The 24,784-nt window shown below is 41.5% G+C and overlaps 1 protein-coding gene across 2 annotated transcripts in view; it reads right to left on the minus strand.

Moving 5' to 3' along the window:
- Positions 1–509: 509 nt before the first annotated feature.
- LOC127412291 (uncharacterized) overlaps positions 510–24,784 on the minus strand; it is a 61,762-nt gene continuing 37,487 nt past the window's right edge. Inside the window, exons 14-25 of one of the 2 annotated variants that reach the window (XM_051648529.1) lie at positions 17,942–18,163; positions 12,809–12,946; positions 12,572–12,709; positions 11,998–12,123; positions 10,604–10,834; positions 7,226–7,363; positions 6,891–6,995; positions 6,043–6,137; positions 4,852–5,518; positions 4,329–4,769; positions 1,210–2,754; positions 510–840 (exon numbers count right to left, since the gene is read on the minus strand). In XM_051648529.1, the coding sequence (XP_051504489.1) occupies positions 772–840; positions 1,210–2,754; positions 4,329–4,769; positions 4,852–5,518; positions 6,043–6,137; positions 6,891–6,995; positions 7,226–7,363; positions 10,604–10,834; positions 11,998–12,123; positions 12,572–12,709; positions 12,809–12,946; positions 17,942–18,163 (3,915 nt within the window). In that variant the 3' untranslated portion in view covers positions 510–771. Of the gene's footprint in view, positions 841–1,209; positions 2,755–4,328; positions 4,770–4,851; positions 5,519–6,042; positions 6,141–6,890; positions 6,996–7,225; positions 7,364–10,603; positions 10,835–11,997; positions 12,124–12,571; positions 12,710–12,808; positions 12,947–17,941; positions 18,164–24,784 lie in introns of both variants that reach the window. The other variant, XM_051648528.1, reaches the window with a different exon arrangement.

Below are 24,784 nucleotides of genomic sequence, written 5' to 3' on the forward strand. Positions count from 1 at the left end.
CAATCTTTTTAGTTCCTGAGCCCACTGGATTACAGCCAAACCTATTTCAGCCTCTTTAAAATTTCCTGCTTTTAATCCGTCTCTTATTTGAGACACACCACCCGAGGCCTTACCTACACCTCACTAACAGCTCTCTAAACCGGATCTTTCTAAGCTCATACGATTTAGATCTATTGTGTGCACTACAACCTTTCTAAGGCTGTTTTGATACAGGTAATTCTTTCTTATTTTTTTTAATCTTTTGGGTCTTGGATAACTCTTCTTGCAGTGATTTATCGATTTAATGTTTTGAAGCCCCGTCAAGCCCCCTTGTGTTGGGCGCCATGTTATGCGGTGCATAAACTAACACCTTTTACCTTATTTTTATTATCCTCAGGTTAGGTAAATTAAGTCTAATCTAGTCTAAATTATAAGCATAAATGATACTTACAACCTAGACAGAAGACTCCTTCGTAGTATGTTCTGGCTCACGAACTTAAAACATTAAAATAAAAGCCTCAGTAGGCAAGTCCTTTTGTAATCAATAAAAATATTTTATTGGTTACAGTTTTCTAGCAATCAAAATATAGGCAAGTCAAAAAAGCACAAATCAAAATAATCATAAAAAAATGTTCAAAGGCAAAATCAGCAATAAATAATATCGTCGATACTGCACAAGCGTGACAGCATCTGATGTAATTCTCTCTACATCAGTCTTTTATAGATAAGTTAGCCATCTCTTCCCCACATGTCTCCTCTATGGATGACGTCAGTTGTAACTTCAAAGTTCCTTTAAATAGCCTGTTTCATGTAATTTAATCTTCGTCTGGCTCTTCTCCGCTGAATCCTCCGAAGCCTCGTCTGCAAGACATCATGCATAACTCAATGGTTATATATTTTTCTTATATAATATGTAATGTTACATTCACATTTTTTAAATATTGCTCTATTCTAATATATGTCTCTTTTACATAAAGCATTTGCACAATAATCTGGCAAAACAGTTTCGTTCTTATCTTTTCAACCTTGAGCTAAGCTCACACACATTACAAAGCAGGCAGATTTCACTCTAGTTGCATACACATGCAAACATTTCTACTTTCTCCAAACATTTAAAATGCTACTTAATGTCACAATACTACTACATTTAATGGTTAAATATGTAAAACACTAAATAAAATACAACAAAAGGTAGAGCAATTAAACTTGTGAAAAGAAAAGGTGTCATACCCGTTTGTTCTGTTTAGCCTTGATGTCATCCTTTATTGTGGTAGAGACCAGTTTCATCTCTGCCGCCTCATGCAAACTTTTTGCTGGTCTATTATTTACTTTCTTTTTCGGTATTCCTTTTGGCTCTCCTTTAACATTAACTGTCGTGACTATTGTTTCTGTTGTTTTCAGAGATCTAACAGGTTGTGTCTTTTTGTCAGTAAGGTTTTGACCAGCATGTAGGGTAGTGTAGGACGAGTTCATGGAAGAGAGGAGAGGGTTGGACATAGGTGGAAGCCCATAGGGAATTGGCATGGTGCGTGGAGGATGCGCAGAATAAGGATTGTCCATTTGTGTAGGGTATGAACTATAAGAAGACATCATATGTGGAGCCATTGCTTGCTGAGCACTGGCATAACCTAGATTAGGGGGTAGAGGTACAGTGCCATAGGGGTATGCAGAATACTGTAAATTAGTGTTCTGACTACTATCCAAAGGACAGGCAGAACCCCCCAAATTTTTTTCATTACTGTGGTAAGAATATAGTGAAGTTGACAAAGTGGGAATGGTGGAAATTTGAGCATACTGGGAACTGCCAGGTTGAGCTGTGGATACAACATACATCGAAGCAGGTTGGTATGAAACTTGAGAAACTGTTGTGGACTCAAATGAAGGTTTGGATGATTTCTGTGCGTCTTTTGTTGACTTCAAGTTCATTATGGTTCTTTTAAGGGTGGTTAGGACTACATCTTCCACTTTGTGCTCATCCCTGAATATATCCTTGTTAGGTTCAAAATCCTCCTTCATTCCAATAAGCCAAGAAAAGCGACTACCATCCTGTACAGCTCTCTCATTAGACAAGTGGTCATCTTTGCTGGGGTCATAAAAATGGCTCTCTCTTTTCACAGGGCTTTTAATTTGTTCTCGGACAGAATGTTTACCCACACCTCTTCCTATAAAGGGATGTTGATCATCGTCTTCATCTTCCTTAAATGGATCGTATAACTCATCCCTGAAGGGTATGTTCATATTTAATTGTGGTTGAGAGGGCTTCTGGGTGCTCATTAAAGCCTGATCCTTTCTAGCCTCATGAAACAATGAGTTTACTATACTGGAGTCTGCCTTGTTGAGAGCACTAAGGAAGCGCTCCATTTGTGTTGTAAGGCGGCGCTTTTGTTCTAAAGGAGCGGCCTGACTTGTAGAAGGGTTACTGCTATGGGGGTGCTCATTAGTCTGACGAGATGATGCCCTGTGCTGGTCATCTTGAGAATTGCAACCTTTGGACATGCTGGAAGGTTTAGGGTCATGTAGGGACCATAAATTGGATGCTTGCATGACTAACTGTGGTACAACTGGCTTGTTAAAAGGGGAAGGTTCAGTCACACGCATAGTTGCTAAAGACTCTTTTAAGAGCCTGTTGAATAAGCCCAAAGTATCAGAATGAACAGGCTGTGGATTTGATGACCTGTTAAACAGAGCAGCTGCTGTTGACTGAGAAGGTAGTTTTGTAAAAACTAAATCATCTTGACTTGCTTGACCATAATAATCAACGGAGGTTGTTTCACTCTGCAAAACATAAAATGCAAATTAAAAATTATAATACAAATGAAATGCTACTGACAGCTGACTTTCCCCTAAAATTTTTTGCTTCTAAGTATTCTTCATATCTCTGCTGGAAAATGAAGCTAAAACCAGCTTCAGATGGTCAGTTGGTGCAAGGTGGTACATGGTTTCTAGTTGGTCAAAGCTGGTAGGTTATGGTCATTAGTTTAATTATCAGCTGAAATGCCAACTGGTGGGGTTAACCCAGTGTTTCGCAACCTTTTTTCTGACACGGCACACTTTTTATAAATAAAAAAATCCCACAGCACACCTCTATCCCACTATTCCACATAACCATTGTTGATAGGTTTCCTTTTCAAGAACTTGTCCATGTTTTCTGTCCATCTTATTAGAGTTTACTTGTAATGTTTCAAATTCGGCTATGCAAAAAACAAGTCACGTACGCTGTATAATGAGGTCACAGCTGACAAGAGCGCTAATTGGGTAATGAAAAACAACAAATTTGCTTATTTTCTAATTTGCTGATTTGTTCTTGCAATTTAATTCTTGCAATGCCACAGCAAATAAATGTATTTATTTATTTATTTACAGGGCTTCAGACAAACATTTCTGAATGAATGCTCAAAGAGCATTAGAAAAGATTTTATACAGAAGGAACATTCTATTGTATCCATATAGTTTTAACTGTGGTATTTGCAATAAGATCATAGTAACCAAAGGTAAACGTAAAACCATGATTAGCCGTAAGTAACCACAAAACAAATTGTAATTTTTCATAAGAAAAACACATCCAGAAATAAAATTGCATTCCCTCACTACCCCGATATATTGATACAAGTTAATAGTAAATATTTTTTTTAATCTGTGATGTATGGACTGAAAACCTTACCATTTCTGTCTGTTCATGGCGCAGATTTTTCCTTTATTTTCAATGCTGTTTCGAATACTGGGGCCATTTAATACGACACATTATGGGTTTTTATAGGAGTTTTTAACAAATAATCAATGCAGAATCCATGACCCAGCCCGTGCTTCTCGCAGCGCTGTTTATGATGATCTGCATGGCTGAGCGCTCGAGACCAGTCCACATGTAACTGCACGTTCTGCGCTGGTCTGTCCATTAAGCCGCACTGACTGATCCGGTAGAGCGGTTTCCTTTCGCGTTTGGAACGTTAGCCATTTGATATTTATGATACGCAACAAAAAAATGACAGAGCACAATCAGTGAGTCGGCCAACTTTGTAGTCGCACCAGTGCGACCTCTTGCAAAGTTTAATCGGACTATTATTAGGAAAAGTGGTCGCAAAATTAGTCGCAGTCTGGAGCCCTGATTTATTTTGTGGAATTTGATCATTTTCCATGGCCACACCTGACAATCTTTCATGGCACAGTAGTTGGGAAACACTTAGTTAACCTAGTAGACCATCTTGGGGATCAAAATCTAGCCAGTTTCCTGCAACAACTCAGCAACCATGTTTGGAAAAAACACCTTAATCTGGTAAGACTTGTTTTTTTTTTGTGTTTTTTTTCCTTTCAGCAGAGAGTACTAAACTTATACAATATCTGGATAAACAAACCTGAGAGCTGAGAAGCTCTGAGTGTTTCTTCAAAATTGACTTCTTTGGCTGAACATCAGTTTTTATGTCAGAGCTCCATAAGTTCTCCTTAGACATTACAAACTGGTCATCTGAGTGCGAGTCAAACTCATATTCCTTTTCCATTGCAGGAGCATCCCGAAAAGCTTTGGTCTTCTGTTTCACTGCAATTATCGCTATTTTGCGTGCTATTGACTCACTTAGTTCTTCTAATCGCTTCTTTTTCCTCACCAACACTGGATCCTCAAACTCAGGTAAGGGTATCTTCTCAGACCCTTCAGTGGTCAAACTCTTCTTTGAATCACTTTCAAATTTAGAGTAGGGGGAAGCATTCAAGTCAAAGGCACTTATCCTTTGACGGCATCCCATTTGCATGTCTAGACTCTCACTCTTTACAAACGCAGTTTCCTTGCATGTAGAAACCTTTGAGAGAGTAAAAGAAACAGACTGAGATATGGAAGAGAGGAAGGGACACAAAATGGAAGATGTCTGCATGGAAACAAACCTGAGATTGAGGATCAGGAAGTTCAGACTGTTTCTTCAAGATGGACTTGACTGGTTTTAGGTCAGGCATCCACATGTTCTCCCAATGCACATGTTGATAATCAAATGTTGTAATTCCACGTTCTATGTCTATCTCAACCTCAGGCTCAATTTTTTTAACATTTTGCTCCATAGCGACTATAGCTTTCTTGTGTGCAATCAACTCTTTGAGCTCCATTAGCTCTCTCCTTTTTCTCAAGAATTCTTCCCTTACACTGTCCTCAGGGTTTTGGGCTATTTTTTCTTTAATACTGCTTTGTTTTTTGTAACGATCATCTCCGTCATCTGGGCTGTGACTTCTCTTCCTGGCCATCCGACTGCTCCTCTCCCTGCTTCTGCTGCGACTCCATCGGTATCTGTCTGAACGGTCTCTGCTCCGACTACGTCTATATCTGCTGTCCATTTTCTCACGGCTGGAACTTCTGCGCCTTCTGTAGTAGCTGCTGCTTCTCTCTCGGCTGTGGCTTTTACTCCTGCTGCGACTATACCTGCGTCGACTATTTCCCCTGCTTCTGCTCTGTGCTAGATCTCCTTTAGGTTTAGTTTTTTCTTTTTTCATTTCACTTTCCTTCTTCAGATTCTTCAGTGTCATCGGTGGTAATGCCTTGTCGTTTTCCTTGTTTAGCTTGCTGAATTTTAAGAAATTGTCACAATAAATCCAAAAAAGATATTTTAAACATGTTACAGAAAGCATAATCTTTCTCCATTTAAAACAATCTGATCTGGAATGGAAAAACAAAAACTATTCACACCAAGTCCACATTTTTGCCGCAATAAGTCTTTAAACTGTATATTGCTACTCCTTCCCACTGGCAAAATCAGACAGTTTGTATTCTGCATTAAAATATTTGAAATCTATTTGAAGTATTGTTGGATGGGTTACATTTCACATTCAAGCATGCAAATGACTGAAGTTCATTGTGCTTTTGTTCAGGTCTGCAAACTTTTCAAAAGAAGATAAATTATTTCTAAAACTTTCCCCTTGAACAAAACGATTAACACTTCTTTCAGTCTGATTGTGTTTGTAAGACACTTTATACATCGAGAATTTCTTGAGCAATGCCAATCCAATGATCCAAATGATATATTCCTTCAGAACATTTTGAACATGGCTAATGGGCTAAAATGATGAACTTACTCATGATTTACTTACACTACATCCATCGATTCACTGCTTTTGTCCTCTGCTTTGACCTCTTCTTTGATATAGTCTTTTGTATCCTTCAGCAATTTGATGGTCATTTTCTTCTGCTAGCAGCCAAGCAAATGTGGTGGAACAAACACATTTAGGGATCAACTAACCCATGCAAAAGAAATCACTAAATCGATAAACTATTTATTCATTTAAATAAGGGGGTTGCACGACTAGTCCTGCAACTAGTTGAAGTAATGGATTTGTGTAGACTAGTCATGGATCATGACTTTATTTGTGTTTGTACATGGTGACAGCAGGAGGAAATTTCCGTGTCCACAAACTGAATCTCAGTGTAGCTGTGTGACATTTGTTGTGTAAAGTTACCAGAAACATGTTCGATTATAACAAGCATTCATAAAGAATGTTATAAGTGAACTGTGTACATCAGAGATTGTCCGTATTCAACTGGGGTATTTACTGACAATCCAAAAATTTTGTAAACCACCATGGAACTTTTCAAGTGTCAGCAAAAGGCTGACAGAAACTATAAGCAAGTTGGACATGACCGTTATTTTGCAGGGTTTAAGACAACACAGAAAGCAATGTGTCTGCAAATGGAGAAATGCATGCTTTCACTTATCACCTGTATCATCTCAGCAGTGCAGACATTCTCTCCACTCACACACTCTCCGTTAACACAGCATTGAACTTGCCAGAAAGAACAATGTTTGCTGCTGCTGCACAGCATATTGTGAATTTACATGACATATTGACCCGCCGACTACTTTTTTGGACAACTGGTTGACTACTAAAAATTAGTCGTGCAAGCCATAGTAAAATAAACCTTAAAATATGCTGTACTGCACCTTTTCTTTCACCCCAAAGGCCTCTAATTTTGGTGCAGATGAGAAGACGCTCTCATTCAGCCTTCTTATTCGAACAGCTCGATTTCCCTCTCCAGCTGCTTCATTCTTCAAAAAGCATGAAAATTACATCAGAACTCATTATTTACATTTCAGCATCCAAGATTTCACTTCTACATGTCCAGTAAAAGAACAACTACAACAAAATACTGAGCAAGATGAACCCAACTGTTAAAAAGGGTACATACACCAAATGTGTGTAAATACTGGATCCTTATTTCTTGATAAAGTAAAACAACAAATATCATTCTATGATGTTCTTGCGGCAAAGAACTTACCGGTACTAACGTAAATTCAACCTTCTCATACAAAGAGAGTTTGGTCTCTTCCATGACCTCACTCATGTCAAAAAATATCTGGGGGTCCTGTTGTGTCTTGACGAACCCGGAATTATCATCCAGCTTGACAACAAGCCCCTATTAGATGAAAGCATGCCATAAGCAATGAGTTCACTTCCATTTACCTTAAAAAGAAAATATTTTAAAAGGGTCGTATTGTACATTTTCTATATAGTTCCCTCCCCCCCGCACCCCGCGTTCTGATTATAATGTTAAAAGTTTTAGCACCAAAAGCAGTCATAAATTTATTTTCTGTCCATGCTCCACTCTCTCTCTCTAACCTTTAGAATGGCCCTATCCTCTCAATAAGTCTCTCTGCAAAGCCTGCATTACATTGTGACAGCTTCACAATACATCAGTGTTAAAATGTGCCACATAAACTGATAATATTAGACTGAAATGATTAGGGACCTTGATAAAAATAAACTTCAGCCACTCTTTCCTAATGCTGAGATCCTTCAGAAGTACATGCCACTGCCAGGAACAGCACAAGGTTTGGCAAACTTTCTATTCTTTTTACTTGCAAATTTTCTCGTTAGTTCTTCCGGTGTTTAGGAATGTTATTAAATTACTAAACAGGGGTTGATAATTAGTGTCCTACAATTCCCTTTGTAGTCTGGGTGAATAAAGACATCTATGCTAACCCACTGCACAATAGGTCATGTTGTCTGTGGGGTCATGACATCTGTGTCCAACAATGCAGCTGAGTAAGCCCTGGACTAATTAATCTTGTAAAGCTAAATGTATCAAGCTGACCAAAGAACAAGATATGGTGCAACTGCTAAGCAACTGTTGTGCCTACTTTATAAAAAAATAAAATAAATCCACACTCTGTCCAAAAACATTGTTAATGCAGGTACACAAATACAGACACAAATGCTTGGCCAACCCATTGCAAGCACATGGCCCTGTTGAACATAGCACTCTTGCATTACTGTGGTGGTAACAAACCTCAGTAATCAAGGGGACGATTGGGTTAAAGGATAAATTCAGTCATTGTTTACTCACCACTGTATCATTATAACCCCATATGACTTTCTTTTTCTTAACACAAAGGGAGAAATTGTGAAAAACAATTGTTCTCAGTGATGTCATACAATGACAGCTTATGGTTACCACCTCTTCAAGCTTCAAAAAGGCACAAAAGTATAATTCAGAAGTCTCATAAATTATTCCACGAGACTCATGATTGTTATGAAAGCAAACAATAAGGTTTGGTGAGAAACAAACCGAAATTGAATGTATTATTTAGTAAAAATGTTCACTGACCCAACCTCTCAAATCCGACACAGCAACTTCAAATCTTCATGCCTTGACTTTTGCAACTACATCTGTTATAAACCTGTAGCAAAACTCACTTGTGCACTTGTAAACCCAGATGTGAGAGAGCAGACTGTCAGTGTTGGGTGGAGCCAAAAAGTTGTGACCAATAACAAGAGCTGGAACAACTGACGCCAAAACGATCAAAACTGATCATCTTAAAATGCGATGACGTCACGCAACTGCGCCAGCACCGTTTTTTTGTAGCAAAACAAGTCCAATGGCTGGTTGATGCAGTGGCAGGATAAGTTAAGTAACTTGACTATTAAATGATTTAGTGAGCTTAACATGTAACAAATCAAATGAGACGATTTTATCAAGTTGATCAACGCAGAATTCGGCACCGATAGACACGCAGTGTCAGATTTGAGAGGTTGTAACTGCCGATTTGTGGTTGTACTGCGAAAGTGAATTAAAGTACAAAAGTAAATATGTAATACAAGTTTGTGTCTGTCGTTGTGTTTATGTGAATGTCATTTTACACATTTGTGACTATTTGTCTACAACTCTGAATTCAAAATTTTGAATTTTGATTATTGTCTGTGAGTGCAGATTGCAACATTGAACTTCAGATTTGTATTTTACAAGTATTCACATCATTGCTGTGAGTGTAAATTTTAAATTACGAATACAAATATTTTTTGTAAGCTCTTGAGTTTTGCAACCAATTTACCTTCATACCAACTCCATAGGGGGGCACCATCTTTCCCGAGGGGGTTACCAGAAACTCCACCGGCTGTCACACATTATACCTTATTCAAGGACCCGAAAGCAGTCGCGAAAGACGATCACCTCGCGCTCGCACCACGTCTCGCATTTTAGAGTGGTGCCAGTTCATAGTGGACGGGGTTACTGGACACGACGCTAAATATAGATACCAAGCAATCGACAGAATGTCCCATCACTCTTCGCAGCTGCTGAGGACAAAAAACTCTGATTAACATAGAAAAGATCACTTTTATTTTGTGTTGTTTGGCGTCTGAGTAGGACACGGTGTGACTGTAGCTACCTTCGGTTTGATAAAGGACTCCATTGAAATGCATCTATTGTTCCACTACAAAATCTTCAGACATGTTTTTAAGTTCTGTTCTCTGGATTGTGTGCAGCTATGTTGTTTTCTGTTGTTAATATCGCTGATGGTCCTGTTAAATGAAACAAAATGAGTTTTCACTTGAACGCCCCATCTCGCGAGTGCTGCGTAGCTTCTGTTGCTCTCGAGCAAAAAGCTCTAAAGCTTGCATGCAGACTCATGAAGGCGCACAGGAGAATAACGGTCAGTGAACATTTTAACTAAATAATACATTATATTTTGGTCTTTTTCTCACCAAACCTTATCGTATGCTTTCATAACAATCATGAGTCTCATGGAATAATTTATTAGACTTCTGAATTATAATTTGTTTCTTTTTGAATTTTGAAGAGGTGGTCACCATAAACTGCCATTGTATGACATCACAGAAAACAAACTTTTTTTCACAGTATCTCCATTTGTGTTAAGAAAAAGAAAGTTATAACAACACAGGGGTGAGTAAACACTGACTAGTGTTACATTTTTGGGTGAACTATCCCTATAACTTCAAATGTCTGTTCAATTAAAACCATGTTTTATTATTCAGGTAGCTTACTGTAAACATTTACTAACTAACTTCCTCTGCAAGATTCTTTTCAAACTGTTGACCTGAACAGTAGTTGACCTGAAAGAAAAAACTGACTGCAGAAGAGTTAATGTCCTAGAATTAATGTAAAGGCTAATGTCCACTATAGATCCCATGCTGCTACACAGAGAATGCAACGGGTACTCGTGTTGCATTATGCAGTCTTACACATTTCTAAATACACTATGCATGGAATCGAGCTTGTGTAGCTAGCAGCATCTGTCTTAACGTACTTGCATATGTTTCAATGTTAACATCCTGGATGAACTGCCAAAAAATGTCTTTCACGACTTGCTAGAGGAATGTCACAAATGACTTCATCACAAAAAAAAAAGAAACTCACTATCTTTCGTTGCTCTTCAGATTCCATCTGGAAGGTGTCTGGCAGAATCTCCAAGTTGACAGCACACTCCTCCTTGGTTATGCTGTTGGTTGAGATGTTGAACTGGACCTCATCACCGACCATCATGGTGGCTTTTGTGATCACGTCACCTGACTTAAAAGAAAAGCACTTCTCTGTGCCCTCCACTTTTGTAACCAGAAGACCAAAAGCAGGCTCTTGCTTGTCCATCTGCTTAAAAGAAAATAATTGCAACACCACTGTTTTTAAATATAGTGCCTCATTGATCAAGGCACAACTTAAACAACGACGACAACAACAACAACAATAAATACAGTAATTTCTGATCAGCTGATCTGTTGGCTTTTGTTAAAATCACATTATGGACACATCATTGTTCAACTTCAACACTCTGTAAATACTCACAAAACAATCATGCATCCTTTCAGAAGCAATCATACAGAGCTCAAGAGGACTTTCCATTTTCTCAAAACTCCCAGGTTAACAAGCATCTAATTTACTTGTAAAACAGTTCAATAGAGCACAAGAGTGACCGCTTCTGCTTGGTTCTGGAACCACAAAATTACAAACTCTGATTTTAAGCCAAAAAGTTCTTGAAAATTAAAAAAAAAGAGCAGACAAAAGGTACGAGACTGTGAAATTGTCTCCCCATCTTATAATGGTGAATGAACTACTCATTCCATTAACCATTGTAAATGACGTCATCAAATCAGAAGTCAATCAATAGTTTAAGATAACAATAATGTAGTTAAATATACAACTACTGAAAGTGTAAAGAGGCATGCATTTAACATTTTCAACGACCACCCAAGCAAAATTTCACCAAATATGTTTCTCTTCTGATACCTGCATTTGCACGAAAACAACTGAAGTCCAGTTTTTGCCTGAGTGTAGCACGAGCCGTCGCAGAACAACTCATACAAGTGATCTGCTCTGCTCTACCCTAACGTATCTCTGGAGTGTGTGCGCGTCAATCATGCTTCCCTCGCTAGGCAAGCTGGGACAGTGCAGAGCGGATCACTTGCGCAAGTGAACTGGGCTTCACTTAATATCGCGGCACAGACCACAAAACTTAATCAACCCGTTTTAATTCTACTGAGATTTTTCTAGTTTAAAGCACTATGGAGAAAGTCAAACCTCTTAAACAGCTAGACAGACCCCACATTTTAAAAAGCAATGACGAAAAAAAAAATCCAAAGCTCATCCAAAGCGGAGCTAGAATTAGATAAATAAAAGAGGCACAAATGGTTTCAATAAGTTGTATGTTAAAATGCATTACAAAAATAATAGAAAACAACAAAAAGAACAAAGTCTTTGTTTGCAGGATGTAGTTGAATAGAATTTTTTTTTCAGCTTGAGGGATTGTGATAGCCTACCACCATTTCTTGGGTTTTGGAATTCTTTGGCACGATTTTGACAATCGTTCCCTCGTATTTCTCACTGCTCACATCGTAGAGGTCGACCAACTCTTGAGAACCAGCCTCCGAGGTTACCGGATTCAACTACAGATAAACATGTGCATATCAACTTTAAGAACAAACTGAAAATTGCCATGAAGTTTTGGCACAATAGTTTCCCAGCATTAAAGCTGAAGAGTGTAATTTCTGCACCTCTGCAAATGGAATTGCAAAAATTAAGACTTCTCAAATCTGCCATTGGTCGGACAAAACAGATAGCTCCACCCCAAATTCACACCATTGGTTGAGTCAATGTTACAGTGTCAGCATGGTTGGATTACTCAAAAAACCAAGAGCAAAGTTTTGATAGTGCCACAGAGCCAAAATTGTTTACACTTTTCAGTGGAATCAACCTACAAACGGTTTACTTCCAAATGACAATTACAAATTAGGATGGTATTGGAGAAAGTATTTTAACATCGAAAAAAATTACACACGTCAGCTTTAACAGTCATGAATGAACAATGCTAACTTTGCTAAAGGCCTAAACTACCTTGTCTTTGACTGGGGCAGTGCCAGGCATTTTGTCCTTTACTCCAGAAATATTTTCAGTGCCATTTGCTTGTTGATTAAAGGTCACTGAGCCCACAGGTAGCTTTTTGAGTCGGACAGCCTTCTTTGTGTCGTCCACCTTGAACAAACAGTATTTGTATATTATGAAGCTTTGAACACAATCAACAACTGAACCAAAATGCGTTGCACTGGCAAAAAAAAAAAAAAAAAGGCTCACGGTTATAACGGTGAGCTCCACTTCATCCATGGCATTCAGTTCATCTTCAGATAAATTGTCAGCAGCCGAAGCGGTCAGGTTATTATGTTTCTCTGTCGTAATGGTCAAGGTTCCATCAGTTTTGTTTATGATCACACCCTGGGAAAATAATAATAAAGAAATAATTTCATTCTATAACATTAAATTTAACAACATAAAATGAAGCACAATATAAGTATCAACAAAAGGAACACATCAGGGCTTGATAGGAGACCATTTTGTTTTTTTTGTTTTTTGTTTTTTTTCAGTCTTTTGATATTTCATACATCTTGATATGTGTATGGCAAGGAAAGAAAGGATTTTTGTATACCTAATATTGAATGTTGAAATTGTTGGAACCATAAATGCAACCAAAAACCCATTGCTGTAAAGTAGGTTTAGATTGTTTAATGCAAGAACTAAAACACAGTCTAGCTAAAATCTAGTTAAAAATAATGAGGGCATGTATTTCACCATTTTCCCATATACAAACTAAAGGAATAATGATATTTAAATCATTTTCATACATTATTTAATATATTTAATATTCAAAGTAAATATAAAATACAAATCCCAGTGTTAATACATATGTATCTGGACCCAAGATGGCGCCGAGTATGGCTGCTGCATTGCGAGCTCCGACACAACATGGTAGTGTTTTGTTTGTTCTGTTCACAATTATTATGTTTTTTTGTCTTGGATGTTGTCTGCCTTATTGTCTACGACAGCCAAACACTTTTGGACACTGGTTCAGCAATTTCACACCATAAACCGGACTTCAAATTCCTCAATGCCGACCCGTTGTTTACAAACACGCAAGCGGAGCCCTTTGTCTGGGCAGTCCGGACGCGGAAACGCAGGAGGAAAAGGGGAAACAGAGCCGGCGTTCTCATCAGAGTAAGATGCCGCGCAAATCGACCCCCGCTACCCAGTATTCTACTGGCAAATGTTCAGTCTCTGGATAACAAGCTCTGCGAGCTGAAAGCGCGGATCTCTTTCCAACAAGAGATGAGGGACTGCTGCATTATCCGCCTTACGGAAACTTGGATGTCTGCAGAGATTCCAGACTCAGCCATTGAACCCGTGGGGTTCTCCGTGCACAGAGCGAAAGACCTCTCAGGTAAAAGCAGAGGTGGTGGTGTATGTTTTATGATCAACAAATCCTGGTGTGATCAGAGGAACATACATTCTATCAAGTCTTTCTGCTTTCCTGATCTGGAATTTCTCATGCTTCTGTGTCAAACATTCTGGCTACCAAGGGAATTCACAGCGGTCATTATCACTGCTGTGTACATCCCGCCACAAGCCGACACACACACCGGGCACTCAAGGAACTGAATGGGAGTATAAGTGAGCAGGAAACCACGCACCCTGAGGCCGTGTTCATTGTGACCGGGGACTTTAAAAAAGCCAGTTTCAAATCAGTCGCCCCAAAATACCACCAGCACATTAGTTTCAACACACGGGGGGACCGGGTTTTGGACCATTGCTACTCTCTCTTCCGGGATGGCTACAAATCCCTCCCCCGCCCACCATTTGGCAAATCGGACCACTCTTCCATTCTGCTTCTGTCCGCTTACAGGCAGAAACTGAAACAGGAAGCGCCCACCCTCAGAACGATCCAGTGCTGGTCGGACCAATCAGACTCTACGCTGCAAGACTGTTTTGATCACACGGACTGGGAAATGTTCCGGTCCGCCTCTGATGATGACATCGAGCTTTACCCTGATAGCGTAATGTGTTTCATCAGAAAGTGCGTGGAGGACGTCGTTCCGACCAGAACAACATGGATCTATCCGAACCAGAAGCCATGGATAAATAGCGATGTTCGCGCGGCACTTAATGTGCGGACCTCCACTTTCAATTCCGGGAACGCAGAGGAGCATAAACAAGCCAGTTATGCCCTCCGAAAAACAGCAAAACGCCAGTACAGGAACAAGACTGAAGGACAGTTTAACGCCACCAACTCTAGAAGCATGTGGCAAGGAATTAACATCATCACGGACATTAAAGGTAATAAAACTCCGCCATGAACACTTCTGCCTCTCTCCCAGATAAGCTAAATACTTTTCATGCTCGTTTTGAGGGAAACAACATCGCCCTCGTGGAGAGAGCTCTCGCGGCCGAAGCTACAGTGGTCAGTTCACTCTCCATCTCTGTAGCGGATGTAACCCGATCCTTCCGACGGGTGAATATCCGCAAAGCCGCGGGCCCAGACGGCATTCCGGACCGCGTCATCAGAGCATGCGCGAACCAGCTTGCTGGTGTTTTTACGGACATTTTCAACCTTTCCCCTCTCTTTGTCTGTAGTCCCCACATGCTTTAAAACATCCACCATTGTGCCTGTTCCAAAGCAATCAAAAATAACTTGCTTAAATGACTGGCATCCTGTTGCTCTGACCCCCATCATCAGCAAATGCACTGAGAGACTAATCAGATTACATCTGCTCTGTGCTGCCTCTCTCTCTCTAGACCATTGCAGCAACAACCGCTCCACTGATGATGCTATTGCATCTACAATACACACTGCTCTCTCCCACCTGGAAAAAAAGAACACTTAAGTGAGAATGTTGTTTGTAGACTACAGCTCAGCATTCAAAACCATAGTGCCCTCCAAGCTAGATGAGAAACTCCGGCTCTGGGCTTAAACAGCTCGCTGTGCAGCTGGATCCTGGACTTCCTGTCAAGCAGACGCCAGGTGGTTAGAATAGGCAGCAACATCTCCTAATCACTAACCCTCAACACTGGAGCCCCACAGGGCTGTGTTCTCAGCCCACTCTTGTATTCCATGTACACACATGACTGTGTGGCAACACATAGCTCCAATGCCATCATTAAGTTTGCTGATGACACGACGGTGGTAGGTCTGATCACTGACAATGATGAAACAGCCTACAGAGAGGAGGTGCACACTCTGACACACTGGTGTCAGGAGCACAACCTCTCCCTCAACGTCAGTAAGACAAAGGAGCTTGTGGTGGACTTCAGAAGAAAAGACAGAGAACACAGTCCCATCACCATCAATGGAGCACCAGTGGAAAGAGTCAGCAGCTTCAAGTTCCTGGGTGTCCACATCACTGAGGAACTCACATGGTCCATCCACACTGAAGTCGTTGTGAAGAAGGCTCATCAGCACCTCTTCTTCCTGAGACGGCTGAGGAAGTTTGGAATGAACCGCCACATCCTCACATGGTTCTACACCTGCACTGTTGAGAGCATCCTGACTGGCTGCATCTCCGCCTGGTATGGCAATAGCACAGCCCACAACCGCAAAGCACTGCAAAGGGTGGTGCGAACTGCCAGACACATCATCGGAGGTGAGCGTCCCTGCCTCCAGGACATATATACCAGGCGTTGTGTGAAAAAAGCTCGGAGAATCATCAGAGACTCCAGCCACCCGAGCCATGGGCTGTTCTCACTGCTACCATCAGGCAGGCCGTATCGCAGCATCAGGACCCGCACCAGCCAACTCCATGATAGCTTCTTCCCCCAAGCAATCAGACTTTTGAACTCTTGATCTCCCACGATCAAAATACATCAGCACTGTACTTTATTACTCTTACTCTTATATCATATAATTTATGACAACTGGACTGTCATAAATGATATTATTATATTATATTCTCTCTTAACAACTTACTATCAACCGACAGCCTGAATGTCAATACAGTACAATACAACCTACTGTACATTCTATATATACTACTATATATACACTTTTTTTTTTTTATTGAATGTGTATTTATATTGTGTGTATTGTATACTGTACAGTGTATGTTATTATTTGTTTATTGTGATGTGTGTAATTATGTGTATATTAGACTTTAAATTGTGCTGTGTTAATTTGATGTTATTGTAAATTGGTATATGTCTCATCACTGTCACGACTGCAATGTTGATCGGAACTGCACCCAAGAATTTCACACACCATTGCACTTGTGTATATGGCTGTGTGACAATAAAAGTGATTTGATTTGATTTGATTTTGATTTGACCACAAAAATAGTATAAAAAAACCCCCAAAAAAACTAAGTTGTCTCACAGAGAGTGTTACTTAACATAACACTGGTCCAGGCAAAGATGTTTAGGCCAATAGCCGGTTTTCCACTATCGGGCCAGTGTGACCCAGGGTTATGAACTGGCCAGCCGGGGCTTCGGACCTCGAGCCGCAAGATCAAAATCGATCTGCGTTCCCACCATCGGGCCAATAACTCTGCAGCGTTGGCCACAAACTTGCCCTTAATATGCTGTTGCGGTGCCAATTTCACACACCCCGCCCATTTCACAAGCAAGAGGGAAGCTCAAGCTGAGGTATCATGTTATCTAGTTATCTAGAATATAGAGTTTTTAATGAATGTAAACAGCAAGATACGTTAGCGATGACAACTCACCAACTGAAACTGCCATGGTGTCCTGAGTGGTCTTTCCAATAACAGCGGGAAAATGTCCCAGCACACCGTCTATGAAAGTTCACAGAACCATGGAAGTAATTTATTTGCGCATCGCTTTGTCCATTGGGTGTTTTAATGGATTTGTACTGTGCCCGCATGTCCCCCCACCCCCCACACGAAACTGTACCGTTGTGTGCTGGATACATAACCTGGGAAGTTCGGCAAAACTCCGCCTTTGACATTAAACTCGCCTTAATCCCCAATCGGCCTTGTTTGGCCCAAGGGTAATCGGTGGGCCAAAGGCTATTGGCCCAGAGAAATCCCCGAGGTGGCACGATGAAGCCCTGAAAGTGACAGTGGGAACACAACTGGTCCTGGGACGCACTAGCACACTCTCATTTGGCCTGATAGTGGAAATGCGGCTAATGAGTTCTTTAAAAGCAGTCTATAAGACCTCTGGCATTTTAAACATGCATATGTAATGATAGCCAGCTGGTAGGTAGCTGTGCAATGTAACTATGTGGTCCGCATCAAATCAAAAGCATCTCATGACTATGTGGTCCGCATCAAATCAAAAGACAATGGCAACGAAAAGTCAAGTACAATTCAGGAAGGAGTAGTTAAAAGCACATGCCTTAAGTCATGCAATGGTCATACAAGATTGACAATCCCACACTTTCATAGACAAAACCTCAAGCTCAAAGGAATATGATGAGCTACTAACCATCTCCCTGATTTCCTTGGTAAACTGAAAAGTCTCTGGTGTTTTTGGTTTGATGTTTGTGGCCCTTTTTTCCTTAGTAATAAGATCTGTCAGCAACTGGAACTCCACACGATCATACAGTAGAAGAGTCACATTGGTGTCCTGCTTTTCGAAGGGCAGTTTAATGGGATCCACAGAGAGAATGGTCCTGATGCAGCCAGGATTAGGCTCCTTGACATTGCCCTTAGTAAACAGAGAATTAGATTTTTTAGTAGAGGTAGACAGATATACCGGCTTTACCGTTTACTGGTAATCTGTGTCGATAGTTGCTTTTTCAAACCATTGGCTATCACCAAGTCTGTCAATAGTTTTTTTTTCTATTACGTGTTCCTCTGTGGTTGACACTGGAGCCTACAGTTAAAACAGCTTGGTTTGGCAGTCACTAACATTTTCTATAAATTAATCTTTAATCTTTGACAATTTTCATCCATATTTTTACCTTCACTTCAATGCATACTTTGTTATTTTAAACTAAAGTGATGGCATGCAAAGAAAAATGTGACTATACAGAAATGTCCCCCATCAGCACATACATCATCAGAAGAATCAGAATCAGCTTTATTGCAAAGTATGCTTACACATACAAGGAATTTGTCTTGGTGACAGGAGCTTCCAGTGTACAACAATACAAAAACAGCAGCAAGACATAGATAATAATAAAAAATAATTATACACATACGTACATACACACACAGACACACACATACGTAGTGCAAATCTAATACAAATCTGTTATCTGTTATGTACAGTGCAAATCATGTCTCCAACTTCATTTTGTGAAAAGTAATAAAAAGTAATACATATATCTAATATGTATATATATATTATATATAAAGATTAGTGCTTTCAGAATAAACTTGTTAACCTATGCAATTAATTTACCAATTTTAACGCGTTCCTTTTTCTTAAATCGCAATTAATGCATTTACTGTTAATAAAACATAAGCATTAACACTGGTTAGAGGGGTGAAACCTTTGTAATGTGTCTGCCCGGAGTCATTACACAGATGCACACACCAAAAACACACACATCAGTGATTCAGTGCCAGTGATAAAGTGATTGGGAAGTATTTTTCAGTTTAAGTAAGGTGCATTTTAATTAGCAAAGAAGCACGTCAAGTCCAAACCGTCACCAAAATGCGTAATGAGATGTTTTTGTCTGCAAGCGCTTTTCATGTGGAGTTCAAAGTGGCGCTTGACGTTGGCTTTGAATGAACGTGGCTTCACGATTGCTGTAGCAAAGCAGATAGCCACAGTCTACATGCAGGTTAATATTTTAAGAGATTTAATGGGCATTGCAATGAATAAGTAGCCTATGTGGGGAGTAGTTCTTTCAATTAGTCAAACTCCCACTTTGGAAAACATTTAATGTTACTTAAATTGGTGTTTTTTGTGTGTGTGTGTGTGTGTGTGTATTTCTATCTTTATACTTTGTTTGGAAAATGTTAATAAAGCATTATATTGTTACATCATTTTTGTGGAGGTGGGGGCGTGGTTGAGCGCCGTTTTATGAATGGAGAGCGAGATCTGGAGATGAGAACGGTAAGGATCATCACCTTTCATTGATTATCTTTAACAGCTGTTTGTCATTCCAGTGAGAGTTGGAGATGGATTTAAGAGAGAGCCAGACGCCAGAGAGGGTAGAGAGACACATGCAGCAGAGTGCTCTGCGTACATATTATTTTATGCTTTGAGCGAATTTGTGTTGAGAAAATAAAAATCCTTTTGAGTTGGATTTTGCCATCTCCTGCTTCCTCTTTGCAGAGAGTTAACGAAGTCACAGTGGTGCCAAAACCTGGGAATTAAGGAGGAAGAACGACGCCATGGAAGCCTCACCTCTGGAGGGAGTGTTCAAGACCCTCGCCTGCATCCACCAGTCCCAGCATCAGGCCCTTATCGAGTTGTGCACAGAGCAGCAGCAGCGGTTCATCACGCACCTCCAAGCCCAAGCGGAGGACCGGCAGGTGCTCCGGAGCTTACTACCCCAGGAGGGGGCTGCTGCTGCGACCCCGGTCCCCGCGACCGCCCCATGCACCGCTCGTCAAGATGGGTCCCCAAGATGATCCTGAGGCCTTCCTGGAGCTCTTTGAGCAGACAGCGGGGGCATGCAGTTGGCCAAACACCCAGTTGGATGTCCGCTTGATTCCACTACTGTCCAGGGAGGCCCAACTCATGGCGCAGCAGTTACCAGTGGAGAACCTCCTGGTGTATGTGGACTTAAGGAAAGCTATCCTGCAATGGGTTGGCCGGACACCTGAGCAACAGCGCCAACGCTTCAGTGCTGACTCTTAGCAAGCACGGCCGCCTGTTTGCCTTCGCCCAGCAGCGAAGAGGTGGTTGCTGGCTGAGCGAAGTCGGGACTGTGATTGATCTGGTGGTGCTGGAGCAGTTTATTGCTCGGCTTCCAAGAGGGTTGGCGGAGTGGGTTCAGTGCCATCGCCTGGCATCACTCAACATGGCCATCCAGCGGGCAGAGGACCATATGGCGGCGTATTCGTGAGGCAGCGAGCCCCGCGATCCTTTGAACCTTTGGGAAGTCTGGGCTGGTTTGCTGGAGCTGCAGGGAACCCAGGCATTTCCAGGACCAATGACCGGTGATGGAGGTGGGGACATTGGTCTGGGTCCCTGATGTGACAGGCCTCCCCCGATCGAGCTGGGATGTACCGCATACCTGTGAGTATTAAGGGGGGTACATATCACGCCTTGGTGGATTCAGGTTGTAATCAAACCTCCATCCACCAAAGCTTACAGGGTGAAGGAAAGGTGTGTACACGGGGATATCCAAAATTACCCTGTAGTGACTCATTATTCAATTTTGGGGACAAAAACAGTGTCGAGGCTGTGGTTAATTCCCACCTCAACCATCCACTAATCTTGGGAACGAATTGGCCAGCATTTACTACCTTATTAAGGAGAATGTGTGTGGATGGGCCCTGCAACAAAGCGTAAAGGTGTGTGGTGTGTGACTCGCCGGCTGGGGAGGAATCTTATTCCAGATGGCTCATTATAATCTGATGGCAGGTCACTTGGTGCAGGGAAAAACACTAAACCGTCTGATGGCCCATTTCTATTGGCTGGGCATTCACGGGGATGTTTGCTGGTGGTGTGCGGCATACCGTGAATGTCATCTGGAGAATCCTGCGGTCACCAAAAAAGCTCCATTGCGCCCCCTTCCAACGATTGAGGCTCCCTTCAAAAGAATTGGCATGGACCTCGTCGGGCCATTAGAACGGACGGCATGCGGGCATCGCTTTGTGTTGATCCTGGTGGATTAGGCAATGCGATTTCCAGAAGCAGTGCCTCCGCACAACATCTCAGCACGCAGTGTTGCAGAGGCACTCTTCAGAATAATCTTCCGAGTGGGGATTCCAAAAGAAATCCTCACTGATCAGGGCACTACATTTATGTCATGTACACTACGCGAACTGTACGAATTATTGGGGATTAAATCGATTCATACCAGCATCTACCAGCCCCAGACGGACGACTTGGTTGAAAGATTTAATCAAACACTTACGATTATGATTCTTAAATTTGTGCACGAAGACACTCGAAATTGGGACAAGTGGCTCGAGCCCCTATTATTTGTGGTATGAGAGGTCCCGCAAGCCTCCACGGGGTTCTCCCCAATTGAATTGTTGTACGAGGGGCAACCGCGCAACGTGCTTGTTGCGCTATGGGAAAATTGGGAGGAGGGACCTTCAAACAGCAAAAACTAAATTCAATATGTTCTTGACCTGAGAGCAAAACACCACACACTGGGACAATTAACAAAGGAGAATTTGCTCAAGAACGTCATAGCCGGCTGTATAATAGGGGTACTCGGCTACAGGAATTTACACCAGGAGATAAAATCCTTGTTTTGCTCCCTACATCGAGCTCTAAATTACTCGCCAAGTGGCAAGGACCCTTTGAGGTCACACTGCGATTTGGGGAAGTCGATTATGAGGTTAAACACACAGATGGAAAACGTCAAATTTACCACCTCAATCTCAAAAACCGTGCAGAGAGGCGGTCCCCGTAACTTTGGAGATGGTGGTTCCAGAGAGGGAGGAGCTCGGACCAGAGGTGAACTTAAAAGCCGCCGATCGTGTCACCCCGGTCACTAGCGGAGACCACCTCTCACCGTCACAAGATACGGAGGTTGTCAGGTTGCAGAAAGAATTCTCTGATGTGTTCTCGCCTCTCCATGGTCCTACGAATCTCATAGAGCACCATATCCAAACGACCCCAGGGGTAGTGGTACGCAGTCGTCCCTACCAATTACCTGAACACAAAAAAAGTGGTTCGGGAGGAATTAAAGGTCATGATAGATATGGGGGTAATAGAATAATCCCAAAGTGACTGGGCCAGCCCGGTGGTGCGGGTTTCGAAGAGCGATGGTTCGGTCTGGTTCTGTATGGATTATAGGAAAGTCAATGCAGTGTCTAAATTTGACGTGGATCAAATGCCTTGTATTGACGAACTGCTCGATCGGTTGGGTGCAGCTTGCTTTTAGTTGACAGTGGATTTGACAAAGGGTTTTTTTTTTCTCCCCAATTCCCAATGCACTCCAAGTCCTCGTAGTGGTGTAGTGACTCTCAGTTGATGAATCTCAGTTGCCTCCGCGTCTGAGACCACCAATCAGCGCATCTTATCACGTGGCTTGAGCGCGTTACCGCAGAGACTCCTAAGACTTGGTCTCCTAAGCAACCAAACTGGCCCGGTTGCTAGGGAGGGTAGAGTCACATGAGGTAACCTCCTCGTGGTCGCTATAATGTGGTTACCACGTGCCACACCGAGAGTGAGAACCACATTATAGTGACCACAAGGAGGTTACCCCATGTGACTCTACCCTCCCTAGCAACCGGGCCAATTTGGTTGCTTAGGAGACCTGGCTGGAGTCACTCAGCACACCCTGGATTCGAACTCACGACTCCAGGGGTGGCACTGGGCAGGTCGGATGGCTCCCGGGCCTGAGTCGGGTGATGGGGGTATGTGGAGGTGGGGGCGCGGTTGAGTGCCGGCTTGTGAATGGAGAGAGAGAGAGAACGGGAGATGAGAATGGTAAGGATCATCACCTATCATTGATTATCTCTAACAGCTGCTTGTCATTGCAGTGAGAGTTGGAGATGGATTTAAGAGCGAACCAGACACCAGAGAGGGGAGAGAGAGAGAGAGAAACATACGCAGCAGAGTGCTCTGTTTACATATTATATGCTTTGTGTGAATTTGTGCTGGAAAAATAAAAACCCTTTTAAGTTGGATTTCGCTATCTCCCGCTTCCTCCTTGTAGAGAGTTAACATAATATATATATATATATATATATATATATATATATATTACATTTAGAACGTATTCAGACCGCACATTCACATTTTGTTGTGTTGCAGCCTTATGCTTAAATGCTTTAAATTATTATTATTTTCACATCAATCTACACTCCATACCCCACAATAACAAAGCAAAAACCAGATTTCTGATAACTTTGCAAATTTATTAAAAAGAAAAAACTAATTCAACTTTAGTAGACGGAACGTGTCTCCTTCCTGAGCAGTATGACGGCTGTGTGGTCCAGTGGTGTTTATACTTGCATACTATTGTTTGTACAGATGAACGTGGTACCTTCAGGCATTTGGAAATTGCTCCCAAGCATGAACCAGACTTGTGGATGTCCACAATTTTTTTTCAGAGGTCTTGGCTGATATCTTTTGATTTTCCCATGATGCCAAGCAAAGAGCCACTGAGTTTGAAGGTAGGCCTTAAAATACATCCACAGGTACACCTCTAATTGACTCCAATTAGCCTATCAGAAGCTAAATTAGACTTGACATAATTTTTTTTATTTTACAAGCTGCTTAATGGCAGAATTGTTTTTTTTCAATTAACATTTGTTATTGATTCATAGACATATCACAACAAAAAAACAAAAACACAACATATATATATATATATACATTGAATCACATTTAACGTTTCACACCCACTATTACCCCTACCCCTCCCCAATCACCTGCCCCACCCTGACCCCCAACGAACACCCCTGTGGTCACAATAGGAATACACACACAAAAAAAAAACCCAGCCTTCTGCTTGACCCCTCCTCGAAAGCAGCCGCCCTCTCCATCTCCGCACACCACTTTGGAAATTAGGGCACTCCATCCGACTTCCATCCCCTTAAAATAATTTGCCTGCCAATCATGATACTGGTCAGAACTAAATTTTTTGTGTGTTTATCCCCCAAATTTATGACCGCCCCATCTCCCAAAATACAGAGTCAAGGGCAAAATGAAATTTGAGTGCCCAAAATGTCACACACAAAACTCTGAACCTTCAACCCAAATTCTTGGATCTTAACACCCCCCCAAAAAACACAGGTTGTGTCTCCATCTTCTTATTGGCATCGCCAGCAGGTGGGTGTGTCTTTAAGACCAAGCCTATACAATCTAGAGGGGGTCCAATAGAATCTATGTAAAATCTTGAATTGCATAAGGTGCACCCTTGCATCTCTAGATGCAGACTTGATGTTTTTTAGAATCCTAGCCCACACTCCCTCCTCCAATACCAAATTTAAATCCTTCTCCCATAATCTATTGATAGAAGTTAAAGCTCCAACCTCCAGAATTAGCAGGGAGTAATACACTGATGCCTCATGACCTTTTCCAAAAGCAGTAATCAGCTTTCCCAGAGTATCTGCCACTTTAGGGGTGTGTGTGCTACTCCCAAAAACAATACAGAGCAGGTGGCACAGCTGTAAATACCTACAGAACTGAGATCTGTGAATCCCAAAATGATGAACCATATTTTCAAAGGATCTCAATACT

This window comes from Myxocyprinus asiaticus, chromosome 21 (assembly GCF_019703515.2).
Source record: "Myxocyprinus asiaticus isolate MX2 ecotype Aquarium Trade chromosome 21, UBuf_Myxa_2, whole genome shotgun sequence".
Taxonomy (NCBI): domain Eukaryota; kingdom Metazoa; phylum Chordata; class Actinopteri; order Cypriniformes; family Catostomidae; genus Myxocyprinus; species Myxocyprinus asiaticus.